The sequence below is a fragment of the Micropterus dolomieu genome, linkage group LG18 (assembly GCF_021292245.1).
Source record: "Micropterus dolomieu isolate WLL.071019.BEF.003 ecotype Adirondacks linkage group LG18, ASM2129224v1, whole genome shotgun sequence".
Classification (NCBI taxonomy): Eukaryota; Metazoa; Chordata; class Actinopteri; order Centrarchiformes; family Centrarchidae; genus Micropterus; species Micropterus dolomieu.
Genome location: NC_060167.1, coordinates 14,622,349 through 14,641,883, shown reverse-complemented (window position 1 = coordinate 14,641,883; position 19,535 = coordinate 14,622,349). Strand labels below are relative to the sequence as shown.

General features: G+C 41.9%; 2 protein-coding genes across 6 annotated transcripts in view; one reads left to right on the top strand and one right to left on the bottom strand.

The window, feature by feature from the left end:
• Positions 1-19,535, bottom strand: part of LOC123956317 (potassium voltage-gated channel subfamily D member 3-like) — a 158,257-nt gene that overhangs the window by 123,069 nt on the left and 15,653 nt on the right. The window lies entirely within an intron of this gene.
• Positions 279-15,212, top strand: LOC123956318 (CTTNBP2 N-terminal-like protein). Its single transcript, XM_046028424.1, has 7 exons — positions 279-447; positions 3,438-3,542; positions 9,843-10,076; positions 12,473-12,580; positions 12,787-12,975; positions 13,087-13,257; positions 13,427-15,212. Exons 1-7 carry the CDS (start codon positions 409-411, stop codon positions 14,384-14,386), a joined length of 1,806 nt encoding a protein of 601 aa, XP_045884380.1. The 5' UTR covers positions 279-408; the 3' UTR covers positions 14,387-15,212.

The window sequence follows — 19,535 nt, the reverse complement described above, 5'->3', positions numbered from 1 at the left end:
TTAGTACAATATTGTAAAAAGTGCAATAAAGTCACCCTAAAATCACTGTCAGACCTCAAACAAATCATTAGTCATGTTTTTTCAACATTTCATCCAGTAAAATATCTTTGAATTCTTTAAAACAGCTTGCTGAAAGTCTGTACGTGCCCAGAAGAAATTCTTTCAGAATAGGCAGACACTCAAGAAATACCAAACAAAGAAATCCGACCAAAATCCAAAGGGTGGGAAGTCACTGTTCCTGCCCCTTACCCCAAAAACTCGTGTCTCATTGGTCAGCACCGAGAGGTCTGCCTCGTCCATTGGCTGGCTCTGCTGTCAGAACAGTGCATCGCCGTCCAGTGTTCCGTTGCGTCGGGATCAGAGGACGCAATATCAAGTGAAACAAATCTTCTGACAGGAGAAAAGTTCATGCTGGAGTTTCCAAATACCTCAGAGGGGCATATGAAGGTAAGAAGACCTACAAAATACGTGTTTGTGTTGGCGGTGTGAAGATGGAGACAGTAATGTTTTACCGTGTTTACACTTTTCGTTCAAAAGAAAAGAAAAAATAGTACATAGTCAAGGCTACAGGCCGAACCGTTTGGACTGCACTTTCTCTAGAGCTAGTAGCACAAAGATGTGTTTTGTTCTTGCAAAAAAATACACATTAGGAGTAATAAGTAGGCTATTCTTGTCAAACATATTTTCAGCGAGTGTAAGAAATGAGACAGTGACATCTCCCTCAGTCAGATGTTGACCGATTGATCTTCATTTGCAGCGGTTCCAGTTGTTAAATAACGCTTATTCAGAAAAATCAACACTCTAGTTTAATGTATTCGGTTTTAATATGTTTTTTTAAGCTTAGGCTGCATCGAAGCCAGTGGGAAGCAAACTGAGTAAGTAAGTGGCCTACACAAAAATGAGGTTGACTACTAAATCCAATTTAGTATATCCAGACATGCTGCATCTGGTCAGCCAACCTGATTACCACCACAAGGAAAATCAGCAGACCTCTCAGGCTATACTTCCCCTCAGATGACCCTCATTTTATGTTAAAGTTTGTGGGCCTAAGATGTTTCAGTCTGTGACATGTATTCATGCAGACGTTGTATTTCCCCCTCCTACCTTCCCATTAAGATGATGTGAGGGAAGATTTGGAAAGAGTTTTGTTTGGAAATAGTTTTATACACATACAAAGTTTTCATGTAATTGGAAATACTGTTACTATAATCTTTTTCTGTAATTCAGCATGAGCGGTTGCCTTAGAAACTGTCCTCAGACTGAGGAAAATTGATTTTTAACGGACTCAGATATGATTTGGGTTAGGGAGGTTATTTTTCCACTACTGTACATAAGTCACAAGCAGCTAGTCACAAACCGAGGTCCCTTTTGTACCTGAGCAAAGCACATGTTTTGCAGTAAAAGCTTGCTGCTATGTGTTTTTAAAGAGTTTACAGTGTTGCAGACGAGGCACATGGCTAACCAGGCTTAAAACAAACACGGATAAAAGGATTATGGACACAGGGCTTTTGTCATCGGAAGTGGAGCTACGAGTACGTGTGGGAATATTTCAATTTCCCATGCTCCGTGTTCGTATACCCTCATGATTACAAACTCTAACTCGGGAGGAATTCAGTGAAATATATTAAATTGATGAGGGATCATGCCTGATGACACATGTAGGCTCCCGCTGGGCCAGACGTTTCTCATAACACACAGCGCACACACACTCTTCTCACAGTGATTACAGTGGCCTGTGAAATTAGCAAGCAAGCCTGTAAAAGCAAAACCAAGGGAGGTGTCTATGCTGTAGTTTAATTAGCATTTTACCCCTGTGGTTAAGCCACAGATCATGAGTGCTGGTGAAGGCAGGACTAAAACACTGTCTGCCTTCTTTGTGAGCTGCTGTAGGGATTAGGCTGTAGATGCAGTTGACCAGGGTCAGGGCTCATTCCTCTTCTCACTTCTGCTCTACGAAAAAAGTCACAGTACATTTAAATGCTGCAAATATGCTCATTTGCGGCACAATGTTTCTCAATTAGCCACACTATCACAGCACTGTCATATTAAGGTTTCTCTATTGCCGATATTATTTAAGATGCCTGGGAGATATTGCAGCCACTGGCTGTGAAATGAAAAGCGCGCGGCTCCTGTCTCTCATTCTGCAACTAGTGTTCCAAGAGATCAGTTGCTGTGACCACAAAGTACTCAGAGGCCAGCCTGTTGAATGAATGCAAGTTCAGGTGTGGATCTCAGTCTAGTAAACAGCAGTGAGTGAGATTTCTCAGCCACAATTCAGAAAGAATATTTTTGAGATTCAAGCTAGAGTATCAAGTATTCTTCTTTTAATAATTCAGCCAGTGTGGTGTGCGTCCATCCTAAACATGATGATTCTCTTCTGAAAAGGATGCTTAGTGTTGTAACATCAACAGCTTTGATCGTATTTCAAAGAGGGGCCCGCATATGTTCACTTGGCCAGAGTGTGGTTGGTTGTTTGAGGTGTGGACTCTGCAGGGCTTGTCAGAAGAACCAACACAGCTGTGAGATTAGAGTGCAGAGAGACACTACAGAGAGACCACATCACATTTCCAACACAAAATAACCAACTCTCACGGTACCCATTATGAATGGAACACGCAGTGGGAAAACAACAAAGAGATTTGACGTTATATTCAACATTGAACTTGTAAGTTGTATATGGACACGATCACTTAAGTCAGCATTAAGACAGATGAACAGCTTGGATGCTAGAAGCTGACTGTCTCTTCTTTGATATGCAATCCATCCGTGCCATGTTTGTGTCACCTCACTGAGCTGAAATACCCACAATCTGCCAGGAAAGTTAAATGAGCAACTTTGATAGAAAATGTAGCCCTCCCATCTTTGCAGCTATAGATTGTGCTGTTGTTTAAGATCTTTGGTAACTGATTTATTTTGTGAACAGTAGGTGTATTTATTTTTGCAATATCCTCACATTTTGCTTGAGCTATGCTGCACACCTTGACTACTTTAATATGCATAATGCAAGTACACCCAGAATAAGCTGTGTGGTTTCTCTTCATACTGGAGAAAGATGTTGCTAGATATTTTGTATAACTCTGGTTGCAAAAGTATGCCCTCCCATGATAATAACCACATATCCAAATAAAGCTCATAAATCAGTGGGCTAGTTCAGATAGATCAGATGTCTGTCTGGATGTCCGATTTGTGGGAACCAGAAAACACCGGGCTTTGTTTCAAGGTGGAATGATATTGCCTAATTGAGAAATCATCATGGGAAAACCGTTCCTCGTTTAGTATGAAGTTTTTCAGTGTTAGAGTAGAATAAATCAAGCACAGGTTAGGTAGATATGAATAAAAATTATTACTACCACACATGTCCATTTGCATCAATTTCACAAAATACTATTGAAATCAATTAAAAAAAGTTTTTCCTCTTTCATCTCTTGCCCTCACAGTCCAAGCTGAATATGGAGAATTTGACCAAGCCAGAGTTGCTGATGCTTTTCAGCATCCTGGAAGGAGAGCTGGAAGCCCGGGACCTTGTCATTGATGCGCTGAAGGTACCGGTCAATGGAGCCCTTAACATAAGTATAATGTTAAAGTGTCTGTTTTGAGCTAGAAAAACTATTTAATGGTGACAAGTTTTCACAGCAGGGGAAAAGTATCAATGTGTCAGAAGAAATAAACCTTTCAAGCCACTGCTGTAGCATATTGCCACAACATTGCATGCCTCTTTTTGTAGTTTGCAGGGAGAGCTTCTTACGTTGGTCAAGCGCAAGTCATCAAACTGTATGTGACAAATGAAAACTGTGGAAAGCAGAGAAACATATGATGCAGCAATGGTTTGGGACATTCCTGTGGACATTGATACTTTTGTGCAGTAAGAACTTGTCACTGTTGGAACTGACATGAATTCAAGCTAACAGCGGCCAGAGTTCTCTAAGAAGAAACAAAACTTCCAGTGTGTAAAGCCTTCAGGAGGTGGGCCTGTACAAACCAACATGGGGTGGATATGGAGGGCTGTCAAGATACGTTTGTTATGAGTATATAGAGTTATGGATGCCTGTAATGCAGTCATGCATTTGTTTGCGTTATTGGACCTAAGGTACATAAAGATCTGGCAACACAATGGGGGGGGGGGGGGATTTAATTCAGATTTAATTGCCAGTAACCCTGTTGATAGCAGTCATTTCCTGTGGAAAAAAAGTTAGGTGTGGAAACGACAAAACCATGTATCTGTGAAGCTAAAAGTCCTCTGGATCTAACCAATTTGCTTGCAGCAAACTAGTGTCTGTGCCTCTGGAGAACAGCGTAAATCTCTTGGGGCATTGTCTCATAAGTCATCTTTTCCCCAAGTTTAAATGAGTAGTAGCATTCTCCCAGTGAATTTGATCAAAAAACCCAATTAGAAGTATCCACAATGTAAAACGCACGCACGCACGCACGCACGCACCTTCCAAGCTTAGGATGTCTTACTTTGCCAGGATTAATGCTGCTTTTTAATTAAAGGATTGTCGGGCTATTCCCACACTGTCCTTTGCTGTGCTGTGTCCTGCAGGCCCTCAAGCTTCCAGTGCCTATTTCGATGGCCTCAAGAGATGTTTGGTCATTTATTCAAACAGTTACACAGTAAGACTGTGTTACCGTAAGATGCCTGTCCCTTTCTAAAACATTTATACAACGCTGCAGACTTCATTCTCACCATTAGCATTTAAGTATTACAGCTTTCACTTTCCTGGTGTAAAATGCACTATTGAAAGAATAAACTGGAGAAGCATCCTGCGAGCTAAAGAGCAGCCATCCAAAAGAGCCTACTGCTGAATGTTCATGTGTTGTGTCTAGACCACATTCCTACATCTCTCCTGGGATCTGGCCATCTAAGGCAAGAAGAGTTACAGCGCACTGGGTTCCTGATGACTCAATGTGAGCGAGGGCAGGAGTGAACAAATAAACAGTGGCCTTAACTGGAGCTTGAGAGGAATATAGCTGTGCTTCTTTCATGGCACAAACTGTTAACCCATTCAGGTCTGGGATTGGATCAATGCTTCAGTGTTGACGCTTACGGAGCTTTAATTTAGGGTATAATCACTGACCTGTGGGAAATTAATTGCAGGAAGTAAATGAACACTGATCTCTTCTCTGCAGGATACATATTTTTTTTAAAAGGTGAAACATGACTTCATACCTTTCTGCTGTTCTACTGTTAAGAAATAGCAATGTGGAATCTTGGTTCGCGCACTCAATTATCAATTAAACAACACCCCGTAATTTTGTTTTTAGCCATACTAGTGGCATAGCTCTATGCATGGCAGTGTTTTTCTGTTGGTCCACCAATTTTGGTCCACACTGAAATATCTCAAAGTTTGGATGGATTACCATGACATTTTGTACAGATATTTGTATTGCCCAGCGGATTTCTACTTTGGTGATCCCCAGACTTTAGCAGCACCAGCAGGTCAGAGTTTTCACTTATCCAGTAAAGTATCCCCCTGACTTTTACCTGTAGCAACACCATGAAGTTGACATTTGTGGTTTTGAGTGATTGCCATAACATTTGATTCAAACACTCATATCCCCCTCAGGATGAATTATAATAACTTGACATCGCTTTTCATCTTGCACCATAATCAGGTCAAAATGTTATTTTGTCCATTACTTTGTTTTATGAACAAATACCTGCTAAAATACTCACATGACATATCCCATCAGCCTCAGATGTACCTTGTGTTTAGTGTTAATTAGCAAATGTTAGCATACATGTGAGCACGTTAACATGCTGACATTAGCATTTTGTTAAAAGCACAGCTGTGTCTAAGTACAGGTTCACAGACCTGCTAGTGTGGTTGTAGTCTGAGTCTAGTTCCAACCATACGATTGCACATGGACCTACAGTAATTAGAAAAGTAGTCATATTGCTCATGTCGTCTTAACTGACGGGTCACTGCTACACTGAGTGTCATGTGAGCCATGTTTAGCTCTACCAAATATCACCATGGTTATAATGCCACTGTTCACTTCTTTGATTTTGCCCTTGCTCATTTTGGTTAAATAGTTTGGGAACTGGGAAGTTTTCATGTTTGGTCGGCATTGTCAGCGTTTCAAAAGTCTATTATTCTTCTCAGTCTTTTTTTTGTTTTTGTTTTTTTTATTAAATAGGATATAATGTGAGTACAGGATGTGAGGTCAATGATGGTCATTTTCTTTAGTCCTTTATATATTTAATTATGCAGAACTATCAATGGCATTCTAACTAGCCGCTGCATTTTTTCCCTTTGTGACTCACTTCTGCAGCTGCTCACGCCGTGGCTTTCAAAAAGGAAGTTGGTCTCTGGCAACGCTTGTATTTGGCACACAAAGCCCTGCAGTAATCCAGTAGTCCCTTTTCTTTGGGAAAGGAATACAAGTCTTTACTTTAAGTTAAAAAGGGGCCTCAAATGTGGAAATGAGCCTTTTAATTTACTGTCAGATTCACATGTTGTGGTTGAGCTTCCAAATGGACATACTTCCAACAGGTTTACCTTGTGTGTTCTTTGGTAATGGGGCAGCACTGAAATAGGCAAAAATAACCTTATTTCTAGCGTCGAGATGCATTAAAAGATTGGATTCAGAGTCAGTTAACGTAACATTGCGTTTCGTGCATGTGATTTTGATGACCAGATATCCATTTCCTTTGCAGAGAATATTACGTGCATGCATGAGAATATCAGGGTATTTAGCAATCTGCCTAAGCCGCTCTGATATTTATATAGTACTCTAGTGTAAGACGTTCATATATCACCTTCCCTACAGTATTATACAGATGTTGTCGCCAACATTGCACAATTGTAAGAGTCCAGGCATATGTCAGCAAAAGATAAGCTTGATTGGATCCAGTGCAGCCACAGCACAAAGGCGGCTTCCCAAGCTAAAGCACACAGGTTGCCAAGAACTGTAGCCAACAGACAAAAGCATGAATAATGGAGGCAGACTGTGATGCATAGCAGACATGCTCTGAATGTTTATGGGGATTGTACATGTACAGTATGATGTAATGAGTAAGCTCTGGTAGATTTGGGTGTTAAGTATTAAGTAATGTCAGAAATGTGTTTCCTGTAATCCCTCTTTTCACTTCCTCCACCCTCTCTAACAGCAGTGGAGGATTGATGCAGAGGAAAACAACCTCCCTTTGTGTTGTGGAAGTGCAAGTCTGTGCATTGAAGGGCTGGGGAGGGAGCTGAGAAAATGACAGAGTCTGTTTATCTGTGAACTTCTGTGTAATGGGGTCCTGTGAATAAAAAAAAAAAAAAAAAAGACAGGAAAAAAAAGAAATACAGGATTTAAAAGGCCAATTATCCAGATATGGAAATGTGTACAGACAAAACGTATCTGCTAGAACCCCCCTCCCCTCACACAAAAATAAAATCACAAAAATCTACATTGTGTGTTCTTAAGCATGTTTCTAAATATTTTCCTCCTGTATGAGTAATGGCTCTCAGTTACCTTCTGCAAATGCAGTGATGAAAGTCAGACTGTGTAAATAGGCATTTCTGGAGCAACATATGTGTAAGGAATGGAAAACCTGATCTAAGCTTATTTCATTTTTGACCGTAAAGTGACACATCAGAGCAGACAGACATTGACGGGAACAGGGACGGGCTTTATTCCAACTCTGACACATTAGAGAAAGATGTGATGTTTTTCAAGTCATTTAGATGTGAAAACCTGTATTGTATAAACATAGTGAGGACCATTTGCCACATTCATTAGATTTTCTACATTGCACACAGGACTTTTGTTGAGGTGCTGTGTGGTCATTGGGCTTTAGATAGCGCCCATATTTGACAGGCATTTTTAAATTCTCCTGGGCGCCCTGTGCGTTTTCCTGTTTCACTCCTCCATGCCGTTTGATCCACCTTCACATCGTCCTCAGTGGACTGGATCAAATAACATTAGCACAGCCCCCCAGCCTTGCCCTCCTCCTTGTGCTAGATGCGCCAATATTGTTGGAGATGACAATCACGAAGCCTTTAATCTGTTATTCTTTAATCTGTATATTGCTTGTACGTTGGTTCTGTGTCTGTAGCCATCCATTGTCACTCCCTGTATTTTTTCTAACTGGTTTCTTTCTCAGTGCTGCTTCCACCTGCTTAACAAATCTGTCTTTGTACAACAATGTCAGTCATGTCAGAATTCCTCTATTACTGCTGGAAATGTTGCAAATGACTTGTGAATCAATTTTATGCATCTCTAAATCACAATTTGTTCCTCTTGATAATATTAGGGATGCCCCTTATTAAGCGGACCGAGGTATAAGCCTCGATGTGACTTATACACATTACATCCAATTTCTTCCTCATGTTGCCTTACAAAGCTGCCCATGCTGTCAGGTATACAGATTTTAAATGTGTGAGAAAATACTGGTAACAGATTAGTACTGTGTATCTGCTGATACCCTGAGCTGAGTTTTCATAATTGGTGCTGGAAGAGAAAACGTTGGCGCGGTCCATCCCCAGCTAAAGTAATCATAGTTCTACTCCAATGAAGTGGGACGGGTTATCGACTGAATATTGCCGTACAGGCCCATCCACACTCTTGACTACACTTTAAACCTGTTGAGTAATCTTGGTATCAGTTATCAGGAACTCTGTCCTCACCCTGCCAGAGAGGATACTGTTCTCTGTAATCTCTTGATCCTCTTCTGTTGAAACCTCACTAAAACACACCGCAAGCTCAGCTGTAGCCCTCCTCTTCTTTCTCGCTCTCTCATTTCAGCCCAAAGGCATCTGCTGAACCTGAAATGTCTTGCTGCCATTATCCCTCCTTTGTCATGAGTAAAACAGAACAGGTCTGCCTTGGCCAAGGCCCAGTGCAGAGCAGCTGTCCTGCTAAAGATAGACAGACACACCATCTGTTGCTCCTTCCTCATGCTAGCACTCATTCTCTTGTATTTTTATGCATTTCCTCTCCCTCTCTTCCCCTTTATCTACAGCTTATTTACCACGAGAGATGTTAATCATGGTGTGCGGAACACAATGTATGTTAACTAAAGTCCCAACTGCCAGTGTGTAACTATCAAATCATAACAACTTAAAAGTTCAGTGGTGTGGGTGTGTGGTTTTTTTTGATGGAATAATAATACCTGCTTAAATTAATTGCAACTAGGGTTAGATTTTACCTTGTATAGAAGCGTAATGGACTATCAAATACTATATAATGGTGCTATTCCTAGGGTTAGAGAGAGGTATAAAAAGTGGAGAAGGGTGTACAGCTGTGCTACCATCTCTGGCTGGACTTGCAGCTGGCAAAGGCGATGTGAGCTAAATTCCAACATCAGCATGCAACATTCTCACAATAAGAACGCTAATGTGGTCATGTTTAGTAAATATAACATTTACCAGTTTCAGCATCTTAGTTTAGCATGTTAGCATGCTAACATTTGCTATTTGGTACTAAACACAAAGTATAGCAGAGGCTGATGAATGGTATTAGTTTTGCAGGCATAAACCAAGTGTATTGGACAAATAATACTGTGTAAAACATGGAATGCTGGTACCAAATTTAATGGCATTACAATAGTTGTTGAGATGTCTGGACCAAAGTTTCGGACCAACCCACCAACATTGTCATCCCTACAGCCCCTAACATGGCTAAAAATGTGTCTCTGTATATACACAGGAGTCAGCACACAGTAAGAGCAGGAGCTTAAACAAGAGAAGCCAGAAAAGTGATTCAAGACATGATTCACATACTTCAGCCAAGTTACAATCCTTCTGTAATATTTCCTTCCACATAATCTTTAGACCACAACAATACTGTAACTACTTAATGGGTCACTGTCCCTCTTAGCGCTCCCTCTCACTCTTTCCTTCCCATCACTTCAGGCGCAGTGTAAAGAGCTGTTCATCCAGGAGCGCTATGGCAGGTACAACCTCAGCGACCCCTTCCTGGCCTTGCAGAGGGACAGTGAGGCTGTCGGGGGCCAAAACAAGGACTCGGGCTGTTCCTCCTTCACCTCCAACCCTCTGGTGGTTCTCAAACTGGTGGTGAGCCACTGCAGGAGGATGCAGGAGAAGATGTTGGCCCAGCTGGCTGCAGCAGAGAGCAGGCACAGAAGGGTGGGTATGGATGTGTGGCTTTTAATTAGTGGAGGCAGAAATGAACTGGTTCCTTATCCGGTACCTCGATTTTTTAAAAAAAATCAATCGCGAAACATTAAAGATAAAAGCTTGCCTCAATGGTGGAAAATATAAAACAAAAAATAAATATGAATGGAAAAGGCAACTAGTAAAGTACAATGAGGATTTTATTTCTTAAAGAGGTGGTATTATGCTCATTTTCAGGTTCAAAATCTTAATTAGGGGTTGTACCAGAACAGGTTTACATGGTTTAATTTTCAAAAAATACCATATTTTTCCTCATACTGCACATTGCTGCAGCTCCTCTTTTCACTCTGTGTGTTGTACGCTCCACTCTTGAGCTACAGAGTGATGCATCTGACTTGTACAAAATCTTTGTTGGGAGTTGCACATGCGCAGTTCCCAGGTAAGGAGTACTAGCCAATCAGAAGCAGAGAAGGGCGGGTCGTAAGAAACAAGATAGTGTGATCCAAATCAAAGCCACTTCAGACTGAGACCATAACCTAGCAGATGGTATAAGTTAGTCACAAGTCCACAACCACACAACATCATTGTTCCACATCTTACTATTGGGACTAAACGTTGAACTGTTGCCGGTGTTCTGACGATCTATGCTGCCTTACCAAAAAATGCTACCATAGCACAAATAGACTTGACTCTACTCGGCCCTGCTCCGTTTTCCACTGCAGATAGTACCCAGAGATAGTACGTAGCTTGTCGTTATAGCGACGCCACACACACACACACACAACTGCCGCGACGTAATGTTCAATGCGACACACCAGCGATCCACACAGCTTTCTCTTTAAGTTAAAACGTTTCAACATTACTCAGAATGTAAAGACAGTTAAGCGGTATGAAAACCTTCCAGCTGTGTTTTCCTCTGCCGTTGTTGCTGCAGCGGTCTGTGTGACGGCGGGAGCAGAGGGCTCTGTGAGCGGGCGGCTGGCCGGCCGCACACGCTCCTCCCGCGGGTTGGCACAGGCTTCCCCCGCCGCCACTTGCGGAGCTCCTCAACTCTGAAAATATTCAAGCATTTTTGTTCCGCCATCACTTCCCCTAAAACTGTCAATATTCGAAATCTACACAGCTGATTTCTCACCTCAAATCTTCTCAGAGGTGGATTTAGTGAAGAAATTCCATACGAAAACTTTAAAATATAAAACTTTGTTGCTGGCCTCTGTCTGCTGCACGCAATGATGATGCAGTGAATAGTGAATATTCTCTCTGACCAATCAGCAATCTGTCGTGTTTTCGTGTTACATTTCCGTATCTTTCAGCTCGCTTGGAACCTGGAAGGAGGTGAGGTAATACGAAAAAAAGTGACCTGACCCCGCTAGCTGCTTGGCAAGTTTTATGACGTGTTTTCATTGTGACGTCACAAGTAAAGGAAGTGAAAGGCTGGACTACAAACGAGCCGTTTTCAAGCTGTTGAGAGCAGAGCTTTGTGGGAGATGGGAACTCCCTTTGGGCTGGACTTTGGATTTTTCCACTTTGCAAACCAGTTACATGCACAAAAAAAGATATATAACTAATCCCTCTTAAGTACCTTTTTTTTTTACAGCAGCAGAATAACAAATTAAAAACAACATTGTTTTCAGTATGAACTATTTCAATGAGGCACACACACACACACAAAAGTACTTTGTTAAAGCGCAGGGTAACAGACATGAATAAAAGAAAAAATACCTGCACAGTGCAAACACACCACTGTATATGAATAATGAAGAAACACCATTGTCTCCTGACGAGTTAAATATATACGCAAGGACAATATGACAAATCTGTGTGATCACAAAATTCCAATAATCTAATGTCCATTAGTTTTAAACGAAATACATGAGTAACTAGAAGTAGATTTTGAAACTTTGCTGACATCAACAATATAATGGATTGACCCAATTCCCACGTCAGTATAAAGAGTTTACTATTTTAATACATAAACTATAAAAACATGTCTTTTGCAGAGAAGGATATGAGGCAGAAGGTAAACCTGACTGGATTATATTATACACACTATATAAAACTAAGTTTAATTAGTAATAAAGTACCACTATAATATTTAAATTACTGTTGCAAATAATGGTTCCCATAATGATCTATGTTTTGGAACTGAACAAACAAAGCACTCCATCATCTTAGGCTTTGTAAAACTACAGTGTGAAGACTGTACTTTTCTCTGGAGATGGGGCTGAACATGATACTCACCTAGATGAGCGACACTATGTGGCTGTATGTTAAGCTTAACTGCCATCACCATTTTTGTTTACAATGTAGTAATCATATGGCTTCAAAGTAACCCTTCTTGGCATTTAAGCTCTCATGCAAGATCATTTCACTCCTGACTCTCTGTCTCCCCGCTGTGTTTGCTTCAGGTCATTGCAGATCTGGAGGAGGAAAAGAGGAGGCATGCTGAGGACACGGCAGAGGGAGATGACGTCACTTACATCCTGGAGAAGGAGAGGGAGCGCTTACAACAACAGGTGCCTTCTAATTAATTGTGTTGTGGAATGCACTGCAAATATTATTCCAAAATGTTCTGGATAAATCACATAGGAGTCAATGAGTGATTGATGAATTTTCAACTGGTGTCAAAAGTTTTGGAATAAACTGGAACAATCCACATCAGAGACAATACACTGTGTACTACTTCGGACAAGTGTGTTTATTGTGGGTCTCGTCTCGGTAGCTGGAATTTGAGCGGAGCCAGGTCCGGCGGTTGGAAAAAGAACAGCGGCGGATTACTGACCAGCTAGAAGAAGAACGGGCTCAGCACAAACAGCTCTCCTGTGCTTTGGCCAAAGAGTGCAAGTGGGCAAGTGCCAGGGCTCTGGAGGAGGGGCACCGCCTGACTGAGCTGAACCGCAAACTTGACAAGGTATGAACATTTTCAGTTCCAACTTTAGTCAATAAATTTCCTTTTGTTCTTATGAATGTTAGTCCTGCTTATATTTTGCACCCGGCATAAACTAACTTTTTCCTCATGCAGGAAAAGGAAGCTTGTCAGGCCCTGAGACAGGAGCTGGAGGATGAGAGGAGGAGAGCCCTGAGAATGGAGGCGAGGGTGGAGGAGCAGCTGGCCGAGTTCGACACGGAGCGAGAGCAGCTCCGCTCACGTTTGAAGAAGGAAGAAGCTCACCGTTGTCAGCTACAACAACAGGTGGGAACACACACATTCGTTGTGCAGGTGGCAATAGATTGCACATTTTGTATACTATTACTACCTCAAGTTATTTCATCTAATGTTAGTGCAAGAGCAGAAAATTAGCTTGTATTGTGCAGCAAAATCTCAGTTTGAAACAAATCTATTTTGCCCATTTTGTGATCAGGTGGAGGAGCTGAAGAGGAAGATGGAGGAGGCGAATGTGATGAGCGTTGTTAGTGAAGTAGTTACAGCTCCAGTGGAGGCAGGAGAGAAGGAGTGGGCCACAAAAGTTCCATCAGGAAAGACAGCAATAGACACTATAAAAGTCAAGGACATTGAGGAAGACAGAAACCAGGAGCCTGAGGTCAATGGTCACCACTGTCTAATGGAGAGCAATGGGCACCATGGTCTAAATAACGCCCTCTCAGAGAAGATCTGCCTACAGAATGGAATGGATGAAAGTTCTCCAATTTATCAGACCCATACATCAATCACCTGCAGCGCTGCCCCCTCCACTCTCCCCCCTTCCTCCCCATGCACCTCACCTGTCCTTGCCAAACGCTCACCAGGCAGCCCGAGCCCTGGTAGCTACCAGTCTCCCTACCAGGCAGGGATCAACCAGCGCTTCCATGCTGCTCGTCACAAGTTCCAGGGTACCAATGACCTAGAGCCTCAGCCACAGGCCGCGCAGCCTCACCTCTCGCCAAAGGAAGTCCCCCCTTTGACCAGCAGCTCCTCCCTAGAGGCGAGCCCAGTCAAGCAGATGGCCCGGAGCACAGTCACTCAAGTCTTGTCTCGTTTCACCACCGTCCAGCAGAGTGTCGCACCGAAGCTCGCGGCACCGAACAATTCACCCTTCGGCACAGACTACCGCAGCGTGGCGGCGCCCTTGTCTCCAATCATCGCAAGGGCTGCAGGAGCACTTTCACAGGGGATCAGATCACCAACCATCCCCAGGGCAGACAGGGGTAACCCTCCACCCATCCCCCCTAAGAAGCCTGGTCTAGCCCAGGCCCCTCACTCCCCGGCCGCAGTGCCCAGATCTGCCAGCCATTTGTCTGACAGCCCCCTCTCTGGCAGCTGTGGCCTCACCTCGAGCCAGGAGGGAGTGAAAGAACTGGACATGGTGGTTTCTTCTAATTAACTGATTTGATTTGTCAATAAATTAGTCAGCTGCTGCTCTGCTTGTGGCACGATGGTTTAATCCACATCTCATAATTATGATTTAGATATTGTTTTGTACATGACAGGATGTATATCCTGTGCTTATTTGAACAGAGGTCCCTTCAAACACTGTTTCTGTAATTGTATTTATTAGATTTTGTTTTAAATAAGCGCTGAGGCACTATTTTAGGTAGTGATTTAGAGGCTGGTGCTAATGAGCATTTACAACTGGTCATTTTAGTTTCAAATGTGCCAATACTGTATGCTGGCTGCACCGTACTGTTACAGTATATCAAGTCTTTTATGGCGGCATCTTTCTAAAGAATACAAATCAGTTCATCACGTGAGGTATAATTTCTTTCCTCAAGTGTGTTGCTGTGATCTTCAGACCAAATGTAATTAGTAGACCTTGGACCAGTGTTAGTTACGCATTTCATTGTGCATAGCTGTTTTTATAAAAATGTATAGTTCATTTTATAAATGTTCCTTAGTTATGATACACAACAGATAATCTAATCAGTGTCATACTGATCTTTGTTCATGTATTACTTTAATGTTGCATAGTAATGATAATCTTTCTCAGATTATATGCAAGAACCATTGTACAATATCTTGTTTAAGATGAATGATTCTGATGAATGTCATGCCTACGTCATTTATAAGACACCGTTATAAAACAAGTATTCAACATGGCTTTAATTAATATAACAACTGCTGTGTGGTCTGGTTGTCTCTACTTTCATCAGATCAGTTGCAGTGCTGTATATGCTGGAAAGTTACAGGTTTAATAAATTAATCCCAAAGATTGTCATGTATTAATTTCTTTATTCAAACTCTCAGGAATTATAAATTGCCTGTAGGGAGTTATGTTGGTATAAAAGCCAATAATAGTACTAATCTAATGCGGGAAAGCTGCTTACAGCGTAGGGCTGCAAATAACCATTATTAGCTGATCTGCTCATTATTTTCTTGATTAATCGTTTGGTTTATAATATGTCAGAAAAAACTGAAAGATGCCTTATTTGAAATGTGCTAAACCCAAACATATTCAGTTTAAGACAAAAAGTTACTGATTTAATCTGTATTGTATTTTAGACTTATACCTTGTCCGATCAACTAAGATTCAAGGCATTAGAAAATGGTACTGATAACTAAGATTTTGCCCTGCATCGGATGTCATGTATAATCAATAGATATTGTAACACTATAAGAGTTTTTGGCCAAGAAAGGAAAGTGTAACTATTAAATTATCTCTTTCAAATTAATAAATGCAGTTCAACAAAAAATGTATAGGCAGCTTTTGTTTCAATAGCTCACCTGCAGATAATGATTTACATACTTAAGACAACTTTGTTTATTTTTTCCCATGTAGTATTTTTCAGTAGGGCTGTAGTGTTTTTAGTACTGTACTGCCAAAGTGTCCTCTAGAGGTCATTGTTTGATAAGTAGCTACACTGAGTAGCTTACAGCAGGCTGGGAAATAAAAAGATAATTTAATTATTAGCACTGTTTCTCTTTCTCACATACAGATTTTTCATAATATTTGGTTGATTGTATCGATGTACTTGAACTGTTGCCACCATAAAAAGATGGCTGTAAAAATGCAGCAATAAGTAAGTAATAAGCCAAAGAATAATCTTTTTGCTCCCAATTTGGTTGCAAAGACAAGTTATGAAACCCTTTTGTGGACTGAACGGTTTGTTATTTTGCGCACTGTGTTGCCTCAACTGTAAACAGTGCTCTTGAGGTATGTTGTTTAAGTGACGCAACATGTGAGAGAAACTGGGTGGTGATGGGGAGTTTGCAATTGCACAAGTACACAGAAAATACAGATAGACGCTTGAGAAATATCTTCTGTGTTCTATGTCACACTATATATGAGCACACACTGACTGGGCTTTCTGTCACACTAAATCCCCCTCTTGGTTGTTGGGGAATGGTTGGCTGGTTAACGGGACGGGTCACCTCTTCCCTGCTCAGCTCACCTAATTAACATTCCAGTGTAGGACAGCAGGGCCGCATCCCAAATCCAGCACAGGCATGCCTGGTCCTCCAGCAAAGCCCCATCTTTCTCAGCCTCCATAAACACAAGCTCAGCCTGACGAGCTGTGAGGGGCCACATCCTCGCTGCAGTCACTGCCAGCATGGCTGCTCACCCTGCTCCACTGTGGTCCTCAACCCACAACACTGAGCAGAAGACATAATCGTCTATACTGTAAAAGCTTGTGTAATCTTTGTGAGAAGTTGAAAGCTTGTACAATACACATTTTCTGGGTTTGTCTTTGAGTATTACTTAATGCCTCACTTTCAAAACTTGGATGTCTTACACATTGGCGTGACCTGAAATATCTTTGTATGCATAAATATTCAAACCCCGACTCAATATTCAGGCTTTGGGCTGCATGACTTGGATAAAAAACTATGCACTTTATTCAAGCTATGAGTCATAACCCAAAATGGCTCTCTTTCTGTTAGGATTCCGCATGACAAGATGGGTAATAAGTAACCCCCCCAATAAATCTCAGAGCAGTAGATTACATTTCTTTCCCAGTGGCAAATCCTTTTTCCTAGAGTGGACGCAAAAATTCTTATGAAGATTTGTTGAAACTTTTCACTGTGAGGTTGTGCGAGAAACGTGATAAAGCACTATACAGCATACAGTATATATAAATGAACTTTAACTTGAAAAAGGATTGCTGCAGCCACATGTCGCTCCTGGGCAGATCTGGTAAGTGATGTATTTTATGACTATGGTGCACAAAAGCAGACATACAATGAGACAAGTGGTCTCATGGCTGCAGTGTCATGTTATGTAAAGGAGATAAAACTGAGGTCAAGGAGGGATCTGTCATGAGTTAAACCTCAAATTTACAACCTTCCCATTTGACCTGCTGCACAAAAGCAAAATGCAGTCTGTCTAGTCTCCTGCCTGTGTCAGTGATGACTGCTGTCACTGCGCTTGTCCCTCAACAATGTCATAATCAATGTCATCCGTGCTTGCAGCTTGTAGTTGTCCAACCTCCTCCTTATCCTGTTGCTCTATTCCTTTTCTCCCTGTCGTGGCCTCTTCTCTGTCCAAAATTAGCCCAGGCCATGAGATGAGTCTAAAATAGGAGCTCAGGCCCCCACGCTGAGCCTCTTAAAGACCACAGCTGGAGCTGGCTCAAAGCGAGACAGAAGGAGAGGGAGGCGACGGATGACGAGCGTTAACGCCACCATCACCTGCTCCCTGTAAAGCAATTTGTTACGGAGTTGTCACTGTAAAATCCATAGCTTGTCCTGGAGTAAAGAAAGACAGGGTCACATGTAATGAGGATCCAAGTGTCGCTCTAAATCCAGATACGACATAACTGAAGGACAAACAGCTGGGCTATGTGTGCGTTTGCGTGTGTGTATGTGTGTGTGATGTAGAATAAGAGGGGAGAGAGTCCAGTGACCGACAGAACACAGGCTTGCAGTTAACAAAACTTTATTTACAGCAAAGCACACAATGTCATGTGCATTTGTTTGTTATTTTGGAAAAGTTACAACCCCCCCACCCCAAGAATGTTAAGCCTGATAAGAAAATGTGTAATTCATAAAATCCTAAATCCAACTTAAGTCTACATTCACAAACGTACCATTACATTCGCTGTGGTATTTTTAGGCAGCTGCATTGTTACTGACCTTTATGTAGGTGTCTAACTAACACCCCTGGATTTGCACTGATTAAAATGACCTCACACTCTGACACACACATACTGTGTGCTCAGAGTCTCGTCAGTGCCTCTCTCTACCTGCTGGACGTGCACGGCGCGGCGAGTGCCTCACTGAAGTCGCAGGGATACGAGCCAGAAATGTCCTTGAGGTGGGTCATATGTTTCCACATTGGCTCGATGAGACAAACCTCTTTCTGGATCGGGACTGTTGATGGGAGCTGAACTACAAACATGCACTCCGCTGGCATTACAGGAGGGGTTCAAGTGCTTGGAGCTGGCGGTAAGACATTAACTGTCCTACCATGAGTCATATGGCACGGAGGGAACTTTTTAGAAGTTATTAATCATTTTCTAACAGAAAAGGACTATATTGGGCCCCATACCAAACTTGGAGAAACCAGGCATTACAGCACATGGCAGACATAAGCACTCAACTACCGTGCAAATGTGAGAGGCTACTTCTACTGGATGTGGAAGTGTCTCTTCAAACCAGTGATAAGGGACCTAAGTCTAGTGTGACACAAAATAATTACAAGGCCAAAGTATTTTCTCTTGTCAAACTATTTTGCGCAATATACTTGTTTATACAGTATCTTCCAGTCCAATTTAATTCTGAGCTTTGACATAGACTCTTCTGTCTTCTGGGCTGTCATCACAACCTGACCTCTTTTCTTCTCTCCCTCTGTGCGAATGGCATCCTTGAGTTCAGCCTCCCGTGTAGTCCTCGTTCCAGACCTTTGTGGTAGAGAGGAGGTTGTGTGCTTCAAGTCCCACCAGTTTTGGTGGCACCTAGAAATTGCATGACTTCTTTCCACATACGTATATATTGTGTTATCAGTCTATGTAGCTAATATTGTCATTCTGTTTCTTCATAGTGCAATTTCGCTTGAAATATTCCCATCTTTTTTGTATGTTACATCTATTGTCTGCCTGTCCTGGAAGAGGAATCTGACTAATATTTCAACTATCTGATGAACCCTTTGGGCAGCTTTTCAGGAAACAAGATTCATTTTTGGACAGAAGTCTGTGCACACTACAATGGTGAAACTGCCTTTGAATGGGTTTCTCAAACCTGGGCTCATCCCAGTAAAAAAAATTAAATAAAATTACAAATTAAGAGGTTTTCATGCTGCAAGCAAAGAGGTTTTTGTGTGTTTAATCCTTTATATACAATCTATGGTTTAATCACACTGGACCAGCAGGCATATGAAAATGCCCCCTGGGAAGGATTACCCATCTCTATGGAGACACCAAGTTCCTGTTTAATGGTGTGTCAAAGCATGAAAGCTTGACCCCTCATAGCTGAAGGTTCCCAAGCAAAACTTTCTCCAGACACTGACGACACAAACGGACAGCTGCATACTTTTTAATTCATCGGAAACAACAATGTTTCGTCTAATCATGTTAATAAATGGGGGGGGGGGGGGGGGG